Consider the following 17846-nt stretch of genomic DNA (forward strand, 5'->3'; position numbering starts at 1 on the left):
TACTTATACATTTAAATAGTGTATGAGAGAAAACAACTAATAAGAAAGTGTCATGGTTCAAGCCCAGCTAGCAACTAAGACCATGACAGCCCCTCTCTCACTTCTGACTTTTTTTTGGGGGGAAGGGGAAAATCTGACTCTCATTATATACTGAGCATGACACTAATGGTAAGACATATTTCATTGATCAACATGGATGTCAGTCTCAGTGCTGTCCTGCATGTGCCCCCATCATACCAATTTGTACGTGCAGCTGGAGGGACAAAGAAGTCCTTGGTTTCCCCGACAAGAGCCAAGATATCAGTGAGTTTTTACATTCTTCTCATACCAAATCCCAAACACTGGAAGGCTACTGGAAAAAAATATTAACTCTGTCTCAGCAACAAATTAGTGTTATCTCACTGTTCTCACAGTAAACCTAAACAAAAGACCACACTAGCTATGAAGGAGAATAGATTCTAACTGAATTAAGAAAATTAACTCAATTACAGTTAAACCAACACATAAAGTGCATGATATAACACATGAGGAATTAAAAAGAAGAGAATCCCAGTTCTGATTCAAATTGTCAGGCAGTTACTGCCATACTGCCCACTGATCAATGGCAGAGGAATATAATGCTGGCTGATCACTATACTGCATAACAAAGGAACCTAAATGAAAAAAATCTCACTTCCAGTTGAGCTGGAAAGGACAGATTTGCAAGAAGATTCAAGAGAAGTCTAAAGCAGTCAGTGGGTGAATTGCTTTTAAGTGTCAAGACCAAGTCAGGATTCCTGAAATGTGAGGCTGGGTGCCTTCCCCTCCAGCAACCAGTTGTGTAAGTTCTCCCCCACTTGGTATAAAAACAAAAAATTGGCACAAACTCCCTCAAAGTAACCAGAGTACATGGTGTAAAGCCAAGTAGATGTTCATAGCCTGTTGGGATCAGACTGACCATTGCAACAGTAATGAAGAGAAAATAATCACTCAGTATTAAAAACTAAAAAAAATACCATTTGAGAACATTAAAAAACCGTAAAATTCATATTCACATCTAGATTCTTAAGTCAATGGTCATAGCCAATGTAATTATTTAATCCTTTTAGAATAAACAGGTACTAGTTCTTTGGTTAACAATGAGACACAACAATAATAACTGCTTTTGATATTATTTCTAGCCTGAGCTTTGAAAGAAATTGTGAAAAATATGCATATGATTTACATATGTTCAACTTCAACCAAAACAGCTATATGAAACTGATGCAGGGAGGAGCAAACATATAAGATTAGGCGTTTGCCTCATTAAATTAAGAAAACAAAAGTAAATCTCCAAATACATTACCAGGCAGAATAAATCCCAGCAGGCTAGATCATGCCATCCCCAGAACTATACAAACCACAACACTGTCCTTTTGCATACTGTGTACTGCTCCAGTATTTAAGCACGATGAGCAGGAATGCTTTTTTTGTAGAGGTTTAATGAAATGCAAGGAATTCCTAATGCCTAAGTGAATGTTTGCAATGCACCTTTGTGTAAAAACAGTACCTCTCCAGCTACCTCTCCATGGGTTTTGTTGCAGAGCAAAACAACGTTTTTCATGCAAGACAAATTATAAAACAGAGAAATTCTAGATTTAACAGGAATTGGGCTGGTCTGATCACCCATGCATCCAGGGTGAAGAAACAAAGCATCTTAACATGGAATGGCTTCACCTTGCTCACTATTATATACATCTTAATAAAACAACCATTTTGACATTGGGGAGGCTTGAAGAGCAGCCCAGTAAAGGCTAGCCCCTTGGGGAGAGTATCATTCTATGAATGCCTTCTGATATAATTTTGTTCTTCACACCTGACAAATCTCAGCCAATGAGTAGTCTGCTTCCTGTACACATTCTATTTCTAGCCGTTTTTTGCACCAAGAGACAGACAGTATACCATTTTAAAATAAAAATCATGACAATTTTAGGACTAGGGAAAAACCAAATTGTTCAGCAAGAAAGGTAGTTCAACCTAGCTGTTCCTTATTACATTTCCACTGCAAACACAAGCATCTGTAGGAAACAATCCAAAGGAACTTCAGCCTAACTCTGCAGAAACGTATCTGGCTTGACTACAGGAAGAAATAGGACAGTGTTTTACCTGAGCTGCTTAGTCTTGATATCACTACTCTTTCCAAAAGATAGACAAACTCATTTTAAATTAGCTCTGCTACCCCCATGCAGTGCCATAATGTGACGCACACACACATCAGTCCTGTGCTGTGCTAATACATCTAACAGACAAGGGTCCCCTGCCACACCATTCACAACAAACTGAAATCCATCACACAGATTCTGGGTTGTTTTTCTAACCCTTCACCCTCCAGGTGTATGCCCTCATCTTCACAAAGAAAGTTCTTCAAACAGAAGCTTTATTCCCCTCTTATCATACCAATGCCACTATTTCATTCCTATGAAACCCTCCCATTTGTGGAAGGCACTCTTGAATAAAGAGGTAATATCTATATTAACAAGTATTGAGGTGTGATAAAAGGAAAGGTACAAAGCTGAACAGCTGGTGTAAAGGGCTGTGACTGTTCACTACATAAACTTTTTAAATTCAGTTTTGGGAATGTTGAATTTTTTTACTTCAATTTAGCTTTAGTTTGATCCCATAAACTAAATGCCCATTAGCAGCAGAGGCTCGTCATCTGCATCAGCTTCACATGAAAATGATTCAGCTTGTGGGCTGTGAGACTGCTGTGTGATGCAAACCTGGACACAGTAAATGGAAAGGATGAAGACTTGCTTCAAAAACACACATCCAAACAAAAAACATTAATGTAGATGAACTCTGAAACCACGAGAACTAACCCATGATTTAAAACCTTGGCCACTATTCTACCTTTTACTATTATAAATACTTGGTCCCTTCAAGAGACAAAGCTATATTATCAGCTGCAACATGACCTGAAAAAGGAAGAAGCTAAAATTTTAGAATTGTGATCTATGAATGGGTAACCTCATCTAGGTGTTCCTGCTCTGGCAGGGGGATTGGACTAGATCTTTAGAGGTCCCTTCCAATCCCTAACATTCCGTGATTCTGTGAATAACAAGATCAATAGAACAACCAGAGAACTAAGACTCATGATTTTTTGTGCGCACTTTAAGCAGAGTAAGTAAAAGAAGCCCTACCAGCTTAAATCTATCTCCTTGGCTTAGAAAGTTGGCCACACCAAGAAGGTAACATGGTTTCAGATTTTCCATGCTGATGTTAAACAGATCGAGACCGCATGTCAACAGAGACCTTTCATGTAACTCTCATACAATCTATATGTATATACTTAAAATCATATTTGTATTAAAAATATACAGAATTTAAAGTCTGAGACTTCTAGACAGCTCAAACATATTTGGCAACAGGTCAGCTGCATGAAGTAAAGGTGCTTCTGCTTTACCAGTGGTAAAACTAAAGCCCAGAATAAGCACTACTATCCCTGAACAAAAAGCACTAATGCTTTACTAGGTTTCAAAAACCCACTGGGCACACATGTAAATCAAAAACTGATGACATAAAGATGCTATTAAACACAGAAGAAAAAAAATATATATATCCAGTAATATTATCAAAGGGAGTAGAATGTGATATGACAAGACCTAAGGATTTCAGAATCAAGCAAAAACTCATAGTACAAGATTTTCCTCCCACATACTTGTTACATTTTCAATTTAAGTTTTACTGAATCAGGTAACATTCTCTATCAATCAAATTTCTATTAGGTGCTGAAAGGAGAAAGACTGCTGAGCACACTAAAGAAATACCACATTATTATAGAAGGTCCTTCCAGTTTACAAGTCAAATACATCCACCTCACCCTTGTTTTTATCATCAGCTAGCAATCCAGTCCAGGCACTGTACTGTTAAGACATTATAGCTACTTTTCCTATATCTGAACTAGATCTTCCGTGGCTGCTAGCATTTAAGAAAGAAAAATTAGTAGAAATACTGGAACCAGTGTTAATTGGGAATTTGTGTTACACGGGTGATTTATCTCAGTGTTTAAGATTACACAAAGCTCTGACTGAAGTTATTTCTGTAGTACGGTAACATACAAGAGCTCTCCTTCTGGTCATTATCCAATAACATACAAGCTCACCATGAGTACACACAGAGCCTTCTCCTTTTACCTTATTACTTTTCATAATTTTTAAAAGTTCTTAATTATCTGTGATAATTTTATCTCACTGGTGAAACAAGCGTAAAGCTTTGAACCTGCTGTGAAGAGAAACTAATGACGCAGCATGGTCATAAGTCACTTACTTTCAGAAAGTACCAAGAATATGAAGAAAAGAGTTGTTTGTTTTTGGTTTTGTTTTGTTTTTTCTCACAACATGCAGTAGTACACATGATGAGAATGAAGGAAACAAACATAACTATGGCACTGGACTATCTGTGACCACCTTTTTTATACTCACATAGTAAGGTTCAGCTTCCCTTTCAGTTATCTCATCCTGATACAGAGTGAAACACGTTGGTATTCGTCCAAACCACACATCTCGAAGTACATCTTTGTCATCTGTCATTCTTCCAATGGATAGGGAAGCACATGTAGATCACTTCATTTCTTCAGCCTGAACTGTAACCCATTCCACCCAAAAGAAACAAGTGAGCATGACTGCAAATAAAATACATCTTGCTAAAGGCTCTCCCATAACTATAATACACTCCCACAAGCATGATCAACACTTAAATGCATCAGTTTGTACAATGAATGGGATGAGTTAAGGCCTCCAAGTCAACTCTTTCTCAACTACAAACACACAGTGGATGACGAGTAAATGAGCATTTTCTAAGCCTGCATCACGCTCCAACCGTACAGGTAAAGAGACCTTTCCCGTTACCGCCTTGCGGTCACTCCGCAGCTCCCGCACCCCCCTGAGGCCCCGGGTTCATCGCGGGCGGGCGCCCCCGGGCAGCCAGCAGACCCGCTGGCCGCAAACGAGCCGGAGGACGGGCAGAGGAGGGGACGACGAAGCGAGCAGTTCTCCCGCCGGCGGGGCCGCGGGCCGGCCCGAGGGGGTCACCGAGGCCCCAGGACGGGCCCCGGCATCGCCCACCGCTGCGCTGACACCCGGGGTCGCCCGGCCAGCAGGCTCGGGGCGGCGGCCGCCCTCTGCGCCCGCAGCAGCGGCCCGGCCAGGCCCCGCGAGGTCCGTCGGTCGGTCTGTCTCCCGGAGGGGAATCGGCAGCGCTCGGCGCGGCGGCACTCCCGCCTCACGGGGCCGGACCGAGAAGCGCTACAGCGGCAGCCCCGGCATGCTCTCCCCGGGCAACGGCAAGGCCGGGGGGCGGGCCGCAGCGGCCCCACCCCGGCCCCAACCCGCCTGGGGTGAGCGGTGTCCCGGGGGAGGGGGACCCGCGCCGCGCAGCCCCGGCTGGAGGGGGTGAGAACGGGTTGGCGAGAGAGAAGGTCCCCATTACCTCAGCTGCGACCCGCGCCACCTGCCGCGCGCGGAGTGAGGCGGTGCGCCAGGCAGGAACTGAACCACGGCCCCGCCCTCGCCATGACCCCGCCCCTGCCCCACCCCTTCGCGCACGCGCTGTCCGCCGCACGGCTTCCGCCCGGCTCCTGGCCAGCAGGCGCTGGCGTCATCCCCGCCCCTAACCGGCGCCGGAAGGCGGAAGTGGGGCGGGGGGTGGTGGCTGAGAGGGGGCGGCCCAAGAGAGGAGAGGGGCGGGTCTGGCGTTTCTGGGTGTGGCGGGGGCGGAGCGCGGCCCAAGGGCGGCCGGGAGCGGGGCGTTGCCCGCCGCGACACCGCTGGGACCAGTGGCTGCCCCGGCACTGGCGGGCAGGGGCCGGTTTCGCAGGGTCTCCCTGCGGGAAGGCCATGGCCTCTGCTGGGCTGCAGCGCCGGGGCCGGTAGGCGGGGGCCGCGGGGCTGCAGCTGGGCCCGGGCCCGCTCCTGCGACAGCCCGCTCTGCCCGCGGAGCTGGAGGCAGAAACTCTGGGTGCTGATGGGGTTAAACGGCCTTCTGAGGGTTGTGAGCACAATGCAGCCACTGCAGTTCTCCGGTCTCTGACCCCAGTGTTCTCTTTTCCTGTTCTTTATGTAGTAGATTTTATACACGATAATTGTATACCGTGATCACAGGAGGGTGAGGAGAATGTGCTGCCACCAGGGACATCTCTTACATACCAAAGCATCATTCAGGATCAGTTTTTATCGGGCCGATGGATGCAAGTTCGCAGTGAATTCCATCTCTGCATTTTAAAGAAAATCTCCTGCAATTCTGTCACTCTGCAAATTCCCAGTCTCGATGTCCAGCAACTGTAGGAGTGAGCAAGAAGGACAGAACTTTTCAGGTGGGACGGAACAACTTCATTCCAAGGAAGATCTGTGTCACATCTTCCTTGCTAGTATGTGTCACACACTAGCAGTGTCAAAGCTGGGTTCTTCTGTGGCAAGGCGTACAACTGTAGCAAGTGTATTACAACACATATTACGGTAGTATACGTTCGAACAAAACCCGATAAAACGTGTTTTTACCGGATATGGATGGCACACCACACTGCAGTTTCAAGGGTGTGATGTTCTTGCTGTGCTCCCTTGTGGCCACCAGATGTCATGCAGTGGCCACTGCTGCTGAAGGTGTCGAGGAATTCAAGAATTCCCATTATTGACTTTTGTGGGTTTTATCCAAAGACTAGCGTTTTTATGAATATGCATCTTGCTGACTCAGCCATATGATTTGTGCAGTTTTAGGGTTTTTTTTTCAGTCATCTGAAATATTAGAGAAGTCTGAAGAAATTGTTTTATTTCTTCTAGTTGAAGTAAACTTGTAATGAAAACCTGTTTTTAATAAAACATAACATTTTGAACATGACCCCAATTATTATTATTAGAAAAAAGTACCTTTTTTTTTTTTTTATTCATGCCCTACATGCAAAAAGTTTAGCCATGACACTTCTGTGATTTGGGACATACACAGTGAAACTTTCCCTATTTGCTCTCCAAGGCTTTTGTGACACATTCACTTGGAAAAATAACCCAGCTAAACTGGTGTAAACCTGGATTAAACTTCACATTTGGTATGATACACCCCAAAGCATCGGGAAAGATGGCACAAAGCACATGCCTTATTGCAAGGGCTTTACACTCTGAAGTGATCGCTTCCCTTATACTCCCAAATATAGGCAACACACACTTGTGTTCGGTGCACGTGTTGGGCAGCACCTCTAAAGGGCATGCTAATGCTGTGGTGATGGAAGGAGAGGGCTTCCTGCAGACGTGTTCCCTGTGCACTCACAGCAGTTTAACCAGCATGGATGGTGTGGAAATTACTGTCTTGCAGGCCTGGAATGGCGGAAACATCTGGATACAGAAGGACACATCCATGGAGATCTGTGCAGAACTGATCCCACAATTAAAAAGGCATTCATCCCACAAGCAGTGATCATTGCTACGGGCTTCTTTACAGATTTGTGCAAGGAACCCCTGTAATGATGTCACGGGTCTGTTGAAACCAGTCTGGTGAGGATGCATTGACTAGTGGAGCTGCTGTGAGGTGCCAGCACCACTGCAAAAATAAGTAGTTTGCCCTGGTTACAAGATACACAAGCTTTCAGAAAGCTTTGCACATATGGATTTCGCTACAGGAAATCAAGGAGAACCACATGTTTATTCTTTGCCCTTTCCACCCATGAGTCCTCAGGGCACTTCTATAGGAAAAGGTGAATGGTTCGACCGATCGTTTTAGCAGCATCACTAAAACTAATGCCAGCTTGTATGGAAAAGAAAATGGCCCAGAAACATCCACTGGCACAACTGCACGCACTCATATTTCCTGCTGGTCAGGAAGAAGTCTGCCAGCACTGCTATTAGCAATAATACTAACAGTGTGTGTACACTGAGGATGTGACCCATTCTGCCTGTGCTTGCCTCTGGAGATCTTACTTAACCTCTACTGCTACAGGTCTTGCAGTACAACATTGCCCAGCTAGACTGTGTAATCAGCATTCTGTGGATTACTAATGACAACTACTAAACAGATTAAACATCTACTTTTGCATTATTCCCTCATGTATAATATAAGGAACATAGGCACCTGACTCAGGCATAGAGATTCCACTCCATACGCTGGAAATGGAGCACCACTGAGTGCCCAAGTCTTTTGCTGAATCCAGATACAAGATGCTAAGTAGAGAATAAAACACAGTAAGTTATAAGTGAGATAACTTGCTATTTGGAGTATCTTCCTATTTAAACATCCCATCAAACTGCTGATGTGGTTACCATCAGTAAAATACATTGTAAAATCTGTGTGAGATTATGAAAACCAAAGTTTTGTAGGTAAATGAGGTACTACTACTAGTGAGATGAATTTAGTTGTAGGTAAACACATGAGATACAGTGTAACGACTGAACAAATAAATCAAACCTGAAGTGAATACCAACTTTGATATTAATATTACTATAAATAATTAATCCAGAAATTACAAATAATGTCAAAACAGTCATAATAAAAAAGTAATTACTTCCTTTGGCATATTGTTTTCCACATTGTTATCTAATGCTTTAAGTTGCACCATCACTCAGCAGAATGGAGTCTAAATGGGAAGGGGAAGAGCTCAAGAAAGATATTTCTAATTCCAAAGATCCTCAAGCAATATTCCCCATCTTGAACGCCATCATCAGACAACACACAGTGCGTCATTGGCTAATAGCACCCAAATCAAAACACCTGTTGGTGAGTACATATGGAATGTGAAGATGCTTGTAAAGAACAAGATTATAATTAAAGATGCATTAATTCTAACAGAAATAAGATAAATGGAACAGAGGGTTTACATATTTGTGGGCAGTTAGGTTTTTGTGTAATGGTAGTGGAGATGAAGATTAGTAAACAGAATCACCGTGTAATTTAGATTGGAAGGGACCTTTGGAGTCCCTTCCTGATCTCTAGGCCAACACTCCTTCTCAAAGTAGGAGTAGCTACAAAGTTAGATCATGTTGATGAAGGCAAATAATGTCAATACCTGGTTGCTGAAAAGTTACCTGAAGTATTTCCCTGTATATTTTGCTATAACTAGGACAATTGATTTTTTTAATCACATGGAATGAATTTAATGCTGCTTTCATATAACTGGTATTTTATGGCACCTACATTAAACATAAAAAAAAGGCTCACTCATATGTATAACAAAGAACCCTGGCAGGTAGACAAAAAATTCCTTTTATTCAGGCCTGGGTCCTCATTATGTAAAATCCTTACTCCAGTGAATCAATGGCAAAACACACAAGGATATGTGAAACTTAACTTACTCCAGTATTGCTTTATTAGGAACTGATCAGCAATTACTATGAATATTTTCCCTTTGTTTCCCTAACAGCTTTCAATAGAAAGCAAAACATATTTTGTTTTAATTCCTTAAGCTGTTGTCTATTGTGTATGTAAGCAAAAACAGATTGTGAGAATCATTAATGTACACCTTTTAACATGCAACAGTGAGTAAGAGGCAAATGAAACACATAATACTGCTATTTATATCTAGCTAAATAGTACACTACTCCCAGTGAAGAATTAATTTGATTAATCACATGAGAAGCTGATTCATTCATCTGAAACCCGTCTGGAAATATTACAAGACACAAGTACCACATCTGATGGCACTTTATGTTTTCCAGATCCAATTTAAATGTATATGTTTGTGGAAGCAAAAAATCACTCTTAACTGGATATATTTCTCTTTTCATGCTTTCTTCACCTACTAATATTTGCCTTCTATAACACGTGAATAGGTTTGGAAATATTCTATACTGTTTTTAAACTCTTGCTTGTCTAAATAACTGAAGTATACTGACAGCTGTCCTAGTTTTCACTCACAGTAAACTCTCTTTACTTGGCTGATTTCCTATTCTAATTCTAACGTAAGATTCCTAAGTCATCTTTCAGACTAAAAAAGATTTTTTTTGTTGTTGCTAAAACAAGAGACTGGACATTAGGAACTCCTAGCTCTAAGTCTGCTGCTTATTATTTACCTTGAACAAAATTTCTTGTGTTTGCTACTTTATCATAGACCCATTAAGATATCTTGATCTTAGGGAGGAGTAGGGCAATACAATTTTTAAGAATTACGTGGTATGTATGGATCGAGATTTCTTATGAACCTAAATCAGATCATAAGCTTTCTTTTTTAATACATTAATAGTGCCAACACCCATTTGTTCACTTAGCTAGATTTCCATCCTTCCGCATGTTAACTAAGTAATATTTACTCTGCCACATATTGTCACTTATCAAGGAGGAGTGCCTGGTATTCCAAAGGCAGCAGGATGATGATGATTTCCTTTTTTTTTTTCTTTTTCTGTTGGAAATACTGAAAGGCTAATGGTTTTGTCAGTACTATCTTAGTATGTGACAGGATTGGCTCCATCTATGTGTGATACATAAATTTAGCCATTTATGACTGAGGATCAACACTAACTTAGTGCTGAATCATCACATGGCCAGGAAGTAAAACAAAAATACAAGGAGGATAATATAATAATCCCGTGCTGTTTGGCTATTGGAACGGGCTTTAGGTTGTTTATTTTTAGGCAAGACGAAGTTTCACCCTCAATCTGAACAGAAACTTCCTGTTAATGTTGTTGAGATGTCAGCTTTTGAGACAAGGGCCGTCCAGTCCTCAGTACAAGAAGACACTAAGCACGCATGTGTCACCCAGTACTCAGGAACTCCCAGAACTGAAACTAGCATTAACTGCAGATTATCAACAACTGATCTTTTTTACTTTGGTAAGAAGCCTTCTTGTTGTACAGCATTTTATTAAAACCCTTTCAATGAAATTTAATTCATTTGTATGTTATGTTGCATAATTTCAAGCATCTGAGTTAGACACAGTCCCCACAGATACTCATTACAACCTAACCTATGGGCTAACTTCTGAAACCTGACATAATACTGCACTAACGTATCAAATATCATAGGGGTCTATAGATAAACCAGTGTGAAGTGTGATGTAAGTACATCAGGCCAGGTTCCTTGCCCACACGTCACCAAGGCTTCAGAAAAGTAATTTTCTATTCTCAGTAAACCTGTCTATCTATTAACATCTGACCTAGACCATGGTTTCTTTTTTAGCTTTCTGAAAAGAAATGCTTCCAATTTGTAATAAAACAGAGCATTTCTCTATTTCAGACAAAAATGTTTTTGTGGTATGACTGGATGACCTTTAGCAATTTAATCCAGGGAAATAATTTTTCTCAGTGATTCCAAATTCAATTTGATCGTTTCATAGTAATAAAGTCTTGATAACCCCAGTTCTGAAGCTCTGAGATATCTTTGTTTCTCCATTAATGAAGTGTTAAGGAAGCTTAAATTTACAAAGACTTTAGGGAATTTAAAATCAATATTGGATGTGATTTCTTCTGTTTTCTCTCTTCGTTGTATTTGTAGAACATTTGTTATATGAGCTGGTTGTTAAATCACTCTGATTTCTCAGGAAAAAGGTAAGTGTGCAATGCATATAAAATAGGAAGATGGATGTTAGTGTTGATGGGGAAAAAAGTAAAAATCCTAAAGTCTACTTGATTCCATAAGTATAATTACGAGTGGCCTCACCAGTGCTGAGTGAGGGGAAAACAACCCCTTCCCTTGACTTGCTGGCCACACTGTGTCTAACATAGCCCTGTACGTGCTTGGCCTTCATTGCTGCACCAGAGTTTGCATTGGCCCCTGTTGAACTTCGTGATTTTTCCACTGGATCATTCCTCTTGTTTGCTGGGATCCATGTGAATCGCAGCCCCACCCTCCAGCATATCAACCACTCCACCCCACAGTTTGTGTCATCCAAAAACCCAGATAATGTGTGTTCCAGCTCATTATCCAGGTCAATGAGAAAAAATGCTAAATGGCCCTGGCCCTAGTATTGATGCCAGAGGAATGCCACTAGTAACCAGCTTCAAGTTATACTTCTGTGGTGGGTTGACCCTGGCTGGACACCAGGTGCCCACCAAAGCAGCTCTATCACTTCCCTCCTCAGCTGGAGAGGGAAGAGAAAATACAACGAAAAGCTTATCAAGATAAGGACAGGGAGAGATCACTCACCAATTACCATCACATGCAAAATAGACTTGGGGAAAATTATTGCCAATCAAATCAGAGTAGGATAATGAGAAATAAAAACTAAATCTTAAAACATCTTCCCACCACCCCTCCCTTCTTACCAGGCTCAACTTTATTCCTTCTCCCACCCAGCAGCACAGGCGGTTGGAAAATGGGGGTTGCAGTCACTTCATCATATGTCTCTGCCTCTCCTTCCTCAGGGGGAGGATTCCTCTCACTCTTCCCCTGTTCCAGTGTGCTGTCCCTCCCATGGGAGACAGTTCTTCACAAACTTCTCCAATGTGAGTCCTTCCCGCAGGCTGCAACTCTTCATGAACTGGTCCAGTGTGGGTCCCTTCCATGGGGTGCAGTCCTTCAGGAACAGACTGTTCCAGCATGGGTCCTCCATGAGGTGACAAGTCCTGACAGTAAACCTGCTCCAGCCTGGGCTCCTGTCTCCATGGGGACACAGGTCCTGCCAGGAGCTTGCTCCAGGATGGGCTTTCCAGGTCACAGCCTCCTTTGGGCATCCATCTGCTTTGCCATGGGGTCCTCCACAGGCTGAAGGTATGTATCTGCTCCATCGTGGACCTCCATGGGCTGCCAGAGAACAGACAGCCTCATCACGTACTTCATCATAGGCTGCAGGGTAATCTCTGCACTGGCACCTGAAGCACCTTCTCCCCCTCCTCCTTCACTGACCTTGATGTCTGCAGAGCTATTTGTCTCACATATTGTCTCTCTCACTCCTCTCTTCTGACTGCTGCTAGTGTTGTGCGAGTTCTTTTCCGCTTCTTAAATATGTTATCACAGAGGCACTACCGCCACTGCTGAAGGGCTTAGCTTTGGCTAGCGGTGGGTCCATCTTGGAGCTGGCTGGAACTGCCTCTATGGGACATGGTGGAAGCTTCTAGCAGCTTCTCACAGAAGCCACCCCTGTAGCACCCCCCACCACCAAAACCTTGCCATGCAAACCAAATACAACCTTGAACCATTAACCACTACTCTCTGAGCCCAGCAGTCCAACCAGTTTTTCAGTCACCTCAATCTACTCATCCAGTCCACATCTCCTTGGTTTAGGTACCAGCATACTATAAAGGACTATGTTGAAAGTCTTGCTTCAGATAAGCTACATCTGTAACTCTCCTTTCATCCACAGAGGCAGCCATTTCATCATAGAAGGCAATCAGGTTGGTCAAGGATGATTTAACCTTGATAAATCACTGCTGGCTGGTTCCAGTCAACCTCTGTCCTTCATGTGCCTCAAATGGGAAGGACTTGTTCCTTAGTTTTCCCAGGAGCTGCCCAGGTTGTAGGTCTTCCTTCCTCTTTTTTTAAAATATTGATGTAACATTTGCCTTTTACCAGCAACTGGCAAATTCCCTCAACTGCCACAGCCTTTCAAAGATGAAGAAGACATCAGCCATCTCAACTTTTGTGGATGCACCTCATCTGGTCCCATGTCCAGAATTACTTAAATTCTCCCTAACTTGATCCTCTTGTGCAATGGGTAATACCTCTTTTCCCCCAGTTCGCTACTAGGTACAAAGACCTGGCCTTGCCAGTAAAATACAAGGCAAAGAGGGCATTAAGTACTTCAGGCTTTTCCACATTGTTTTTTCACTGGGTTCTTTCTAGCTTACCTGCACTATTTAGCAGCGAGCTTACGTTTTCTGTCATCTTTCTTTTGAGGCTGCTTGCCTGTAAGAGTCCTTCATGTTGCCCTCCAAATTCTTTGGAGGTTTCAACCTTCGCTCTGTGTGGCTTTCCTAATTCAACTCTTGCATGCCTGGGTGATGCTGCTAGATTTCTTGGTAGCCATTCCCTGCTTACACTTGCTGCATACGTCCTTTCTGTGTCTGCGCTCAGCTAGAAATTTCCTCTTCAGCCAACCTGGCCTCCTGCCATATCTGCCCATCTTCTTGTACAACCACAACAGACCATTCTTGTGCTTCAAGTGGATTTTATCTGAAGATCAGCTGTAATGGGATTTTTTTTCTTTCTTGGCTCACCAGAGACTCCTGCCTACCTGTTTCCTGACCAAGCTGAAGTCCACTGTCCTGAAGTCCAGGTCTTTACCATGTACTTTCCTCACATCCATTAGCATCCTAAATTCAACCTGTTTCTCCACTTCTTTTTAGGCTTTGATCTCCATACCCTGATGTACCTGCTTTAAAGCCTTTCTCAATAGATTGGCAAGACTATTGGGAAAGATGCTCTTGCCTCTCTTTCTCATGCAGGTGGCATCACTCTCCACCAGTCCTTGCTCTCAGAAGATGGTCTATGAGCATAAAAGCCAAAGGCCCTGCTTGTGACACCAGCCACACTGGCTTTGATCTGCAAGATACATCCTTTCCTGCTGAGCCACTTGACCGGTAAGATCAAAAAGGAACACAACCTTGGCCCCTTTTCCACAGCTTAGAGCACAGCAGTCGTCTTTGATCTGCTCAAGGTCTCTTTTGGCAGCAACACTTGTGGCCAGATGGGTAAGTAGAAATAGATAGTAATAATGCAAAGACAGAAATAGATAGTAATGGCCCAAAGACGCCGTCGGTCCTTCTGCAGTGTCCCACATCAGGGCTTAGCTTCTTGACAGCAGGCCCGACTTGCAGGTGGGTGGTCTGGCCCCTGGAGAAAGGAGTCTTAGCCGCTGTTACCCATTACTTCATCCTTATGGTGCTGGTTCCAGCCAGTTGGAGGTTTTTGTTCGATACCCCTGAAATTCCCCATGAACTCTTTTATTTTTAGCTATCCCCCAAAACTTTCTATCCCACATAAATTTTACTGTCTTGTTACATATCATAGCTCATCAATAAATATTTTATCTTATAATTTTACCAGACATGTTTAAGGAAGTCCATTGCTTGTTTCATCTCATATTGATTATTCTTACTCTTTCTGTTGGTCTATGACAGCCCTTTTCTTCTCTCAACTCATAAGTATATTGTTTCCTTGATAACCTCTTGGGAAGGGCATGGTTATGAAGACTCATTCTCTTTCATCTACTTTTATGTAGACCAGGTAGTAGATAACTCCCTAATTATTGTTTATTGATGGGAGAAATTCACTGACCTGCATTTTCACAGTCACTCTTTGGGCTCGTTTTAAATATTACATCCTTATTCTCAGGGATTGCAATCATGGGAAAAGCAAATCCTGACGAACAGCTCTGCCACTTCATGCTTCTACTCCCTGGGACTCCTGATAACTGGTTTGCTTCATCAGGCTGTTTCATAACCTCTTATTCTGGGTAACTTTTCATGGGACAGTGTGAGGTTTAGATCCACCTGAGAAGCAGACAGAGCTGATGACTGCACAGAGTGGTGCCGACTGATGGATTTCACAGGGTCTTCAGGCAGACGAAAGGACTCTGTAATGTACAGGACACAGGAGGAAGAAGTGACTGGTAAACATAACTATGAACAGTTTCAATTTCTGAGTAACGCTCCTGTGTTATCTGCAGATATACAGGAACAGTTATGCTTTTAATTACATCTGGTCAGCTTAATATTTAATTGCAGATTCTTTAGCATTTAACCAGAAGACTGGATAGCTCTTCGATTTGTCACAGGACACTCACATCCCATAGCAAATTAATCAGCTGTACTTATGCTTCAGTCTTCAGCATTATGGTTTTAGGGTGTAAACTGCTGAAGACAGAGACCTGCCTTCCTGCATGCTTGTACGTTTCCCAGCTCATCTGTTAGTATAAATAATAATAAATAACCGATAATTATGTATTTAATTTCCAGGGCTACTGATTTAGTAATACAATTGAAATCTCTTTTAAATAATTACTTTTAAATTTATTAAAAACTAAAAGAGAATGATCATATCCTAACTCAAGCAATGCTGGCTGACAGATTTCTACAAGAATATGATGAAAATAGAATAGAATGGAAATGCTGATTTAGTCAAACTTAAATTAAAAATTGTTCTCTAAGGTGACAGGTTTCCAAATTCATTTCAACCTAGAGAATAATTAAAATACAGATCAGGATGCAAAATAAGAACATGAGCTATAGCTTAGCTTCTGGGCAACCATAAAAGTATAGCAATACTACATAAAATTATAGCAATACTAGTGGAACACTAGAAAGCAAGAGAAACAAAGCCACGAAATATTAACCTGGGAATATACACATATCAGCAGAGCTACACCTACTCAGGAAAACATAAGCACATCTTGAAATTAAGCAGTAAATAAGCAATTTGTTAGTATTAAATTCCTAATGCCTCATTATTATGTTAATTTTGGTATATTTTAATTGCATTCATTTCTGTTCTCACCTTTAAATTGTGACACTGTGACTACTGGAGAAGAGAGTGCTAGAACTAACGCTTTTTTAATTTTATTTTTTTAAATCAAACTCCAGAGGAGCCTGAGCCCCAGATGCATAAGGGCAGCACGATCTCCCACTCAATTTCTCTCAGTCTACAGAATCACTGAGATGAGAAAGAAAACTTGCCACAATGTGGAAGGTTCTTTCCTCTCAGCAGCCTCCACAGCATTTGTTTCAGTCTAGTTAGAGAGTCTGTTTTCTCATAGCTGTTTTATCTTCCCCTGTTACAGCTCCAGGAAGGAAAAAACTACTTATTGAGAAAACTCATACATGAAACAAATGCAAAGTGAACAAATGTTAACATTAAAGGAGCTGATATGAAAACATAGCATACATACAGTGTTTTAGAGACTTGAATGTTCAGCTTGAGACCAGGCACAGAATCTTCATGCAAACTCTTTACACAGATTGAAAAGTCAAATGATTGGAAGCTTTGAAGAAACCAGGAGATGAAAAGTGCACCAAGAAAAAATGGATCTTTTACAGGGGGTCAGAAGAACATAATACTTGGATACTAAGAACAAGACTGAAGTGGGATATATGTGTTATCCTGGTTTTGTACTGACACTGCACTTCAATGAAAGGTAATTACAATTAAGAGAAAAGTAACATTGGATTGTCATTAACGGAACGAGAAAAGTGCTTAGCAGGTATTAGAAAAGGAAACCCCTGAAAGAAATGTTTTCTATGGGACAGCATTTTTCTGCAAACTGATTGGAGAGGGAAAGAAAACTACTACCACAGTTGCATAAGCAAGAATGAAAGTGATGTCCTACGCTGGGAACTCCTGAACATTTCATAACTGAAATCTATTTGGCTATCTGCCTGTACTCATGGGCTGCACCTAGTTGGCGTTAATCTCAAATAAAGCACTCTCTCTGTGAGCATCACAATGGGAGTATTATGTAGAGGTAGTAACTAATACAGAAGTAGTTCACTTCTACATTAAAAGAAATAGGATAGCTGTAGATAACACTGTAGAACTCCATGTTATAGTTAAAGATCACATGCTACACCTTGGCCATGTTGTGGGACACTTCTAATGGTAAGCACTGAAGTTATAGAACCCCATGAACTACATACTGACTTGTTTTGTTTCCTTCCCTTGAGCTGTAGGATTCTAATTCTAAAGCCTCTTTAAAGGCTCAACGATGGGTTGCAGGATTTTTCTCTAAGTAGCTGACAGGAGGTGTGTAGCAGCGGGGAGGTCTACACGACACCTTCCATCTATGTGAATATATAGGCTACTCAAACTCTCAGATAAGTTGTTTGCATTTTACAGCAACAATAAGAAAACATACTAATATTGAATTGAATTATTTATATGCTAATTTCCTGTTACTAAATCCATCCACTCCTATCTGCTGTGGACTACTCAGTTTAAGCAATAAAAATCTTACCTAGAGTATCAACGGATTCGGCAGAACTATCCAT

The 17846-nt window shown here is 42.0% G+C and overlaps 1 protein-coding gene across 3 annotated transcripts in view; it reads right to left on the reverse strand.

Annotated features, from left to right (window-relative positions):
* The window catches only part of ATG5 (autophagy related 5), a 77359-nt gene extending 71866 nt beyond the window's left edge, over positions 1 to 5493 (reverse strand). The window contains exons 1-2 of one of the 3 annotated variants that reach the window (XM_080342409.1): positions 5446 to 5493; positions 4440 to 4600 (exon numbers count right to left, since the gene is read on the reverse strand). In XM_080342409.1, the coding sequence (XP_080198535.1) occupies positions 4440 to 4547 (108 nt within the window). In that variant the 5' untranslated portion in view covers positions 4548 to 4600; positions 5446 to 5493. Of the gene's footprint in view, positions 1 to 237; positions 323 to 4439; positions 4640 to 5445 lie in introns of those variants that run through there. The other 2 variants (XM_080342410.1, XM_080342411.1) reach the window with 2 other exon arrangements.
* Between the last annotated feature and the right edge of the window lie 12353 nt (positions 5494 to 17846).

The sequence above is a fragment of the Nesoenas mayeri genome (genome assembly GCF_963082525.1).
Source record: "Nesoenas mayeri genome assembly, chromosome: 3".
NCBI classification, from domain to species: Eukaryota; Metazoa; Chordata; class Aves; order Columbiformes; family Columbidae; genus Nesoenas; species Nesoenas mayeri.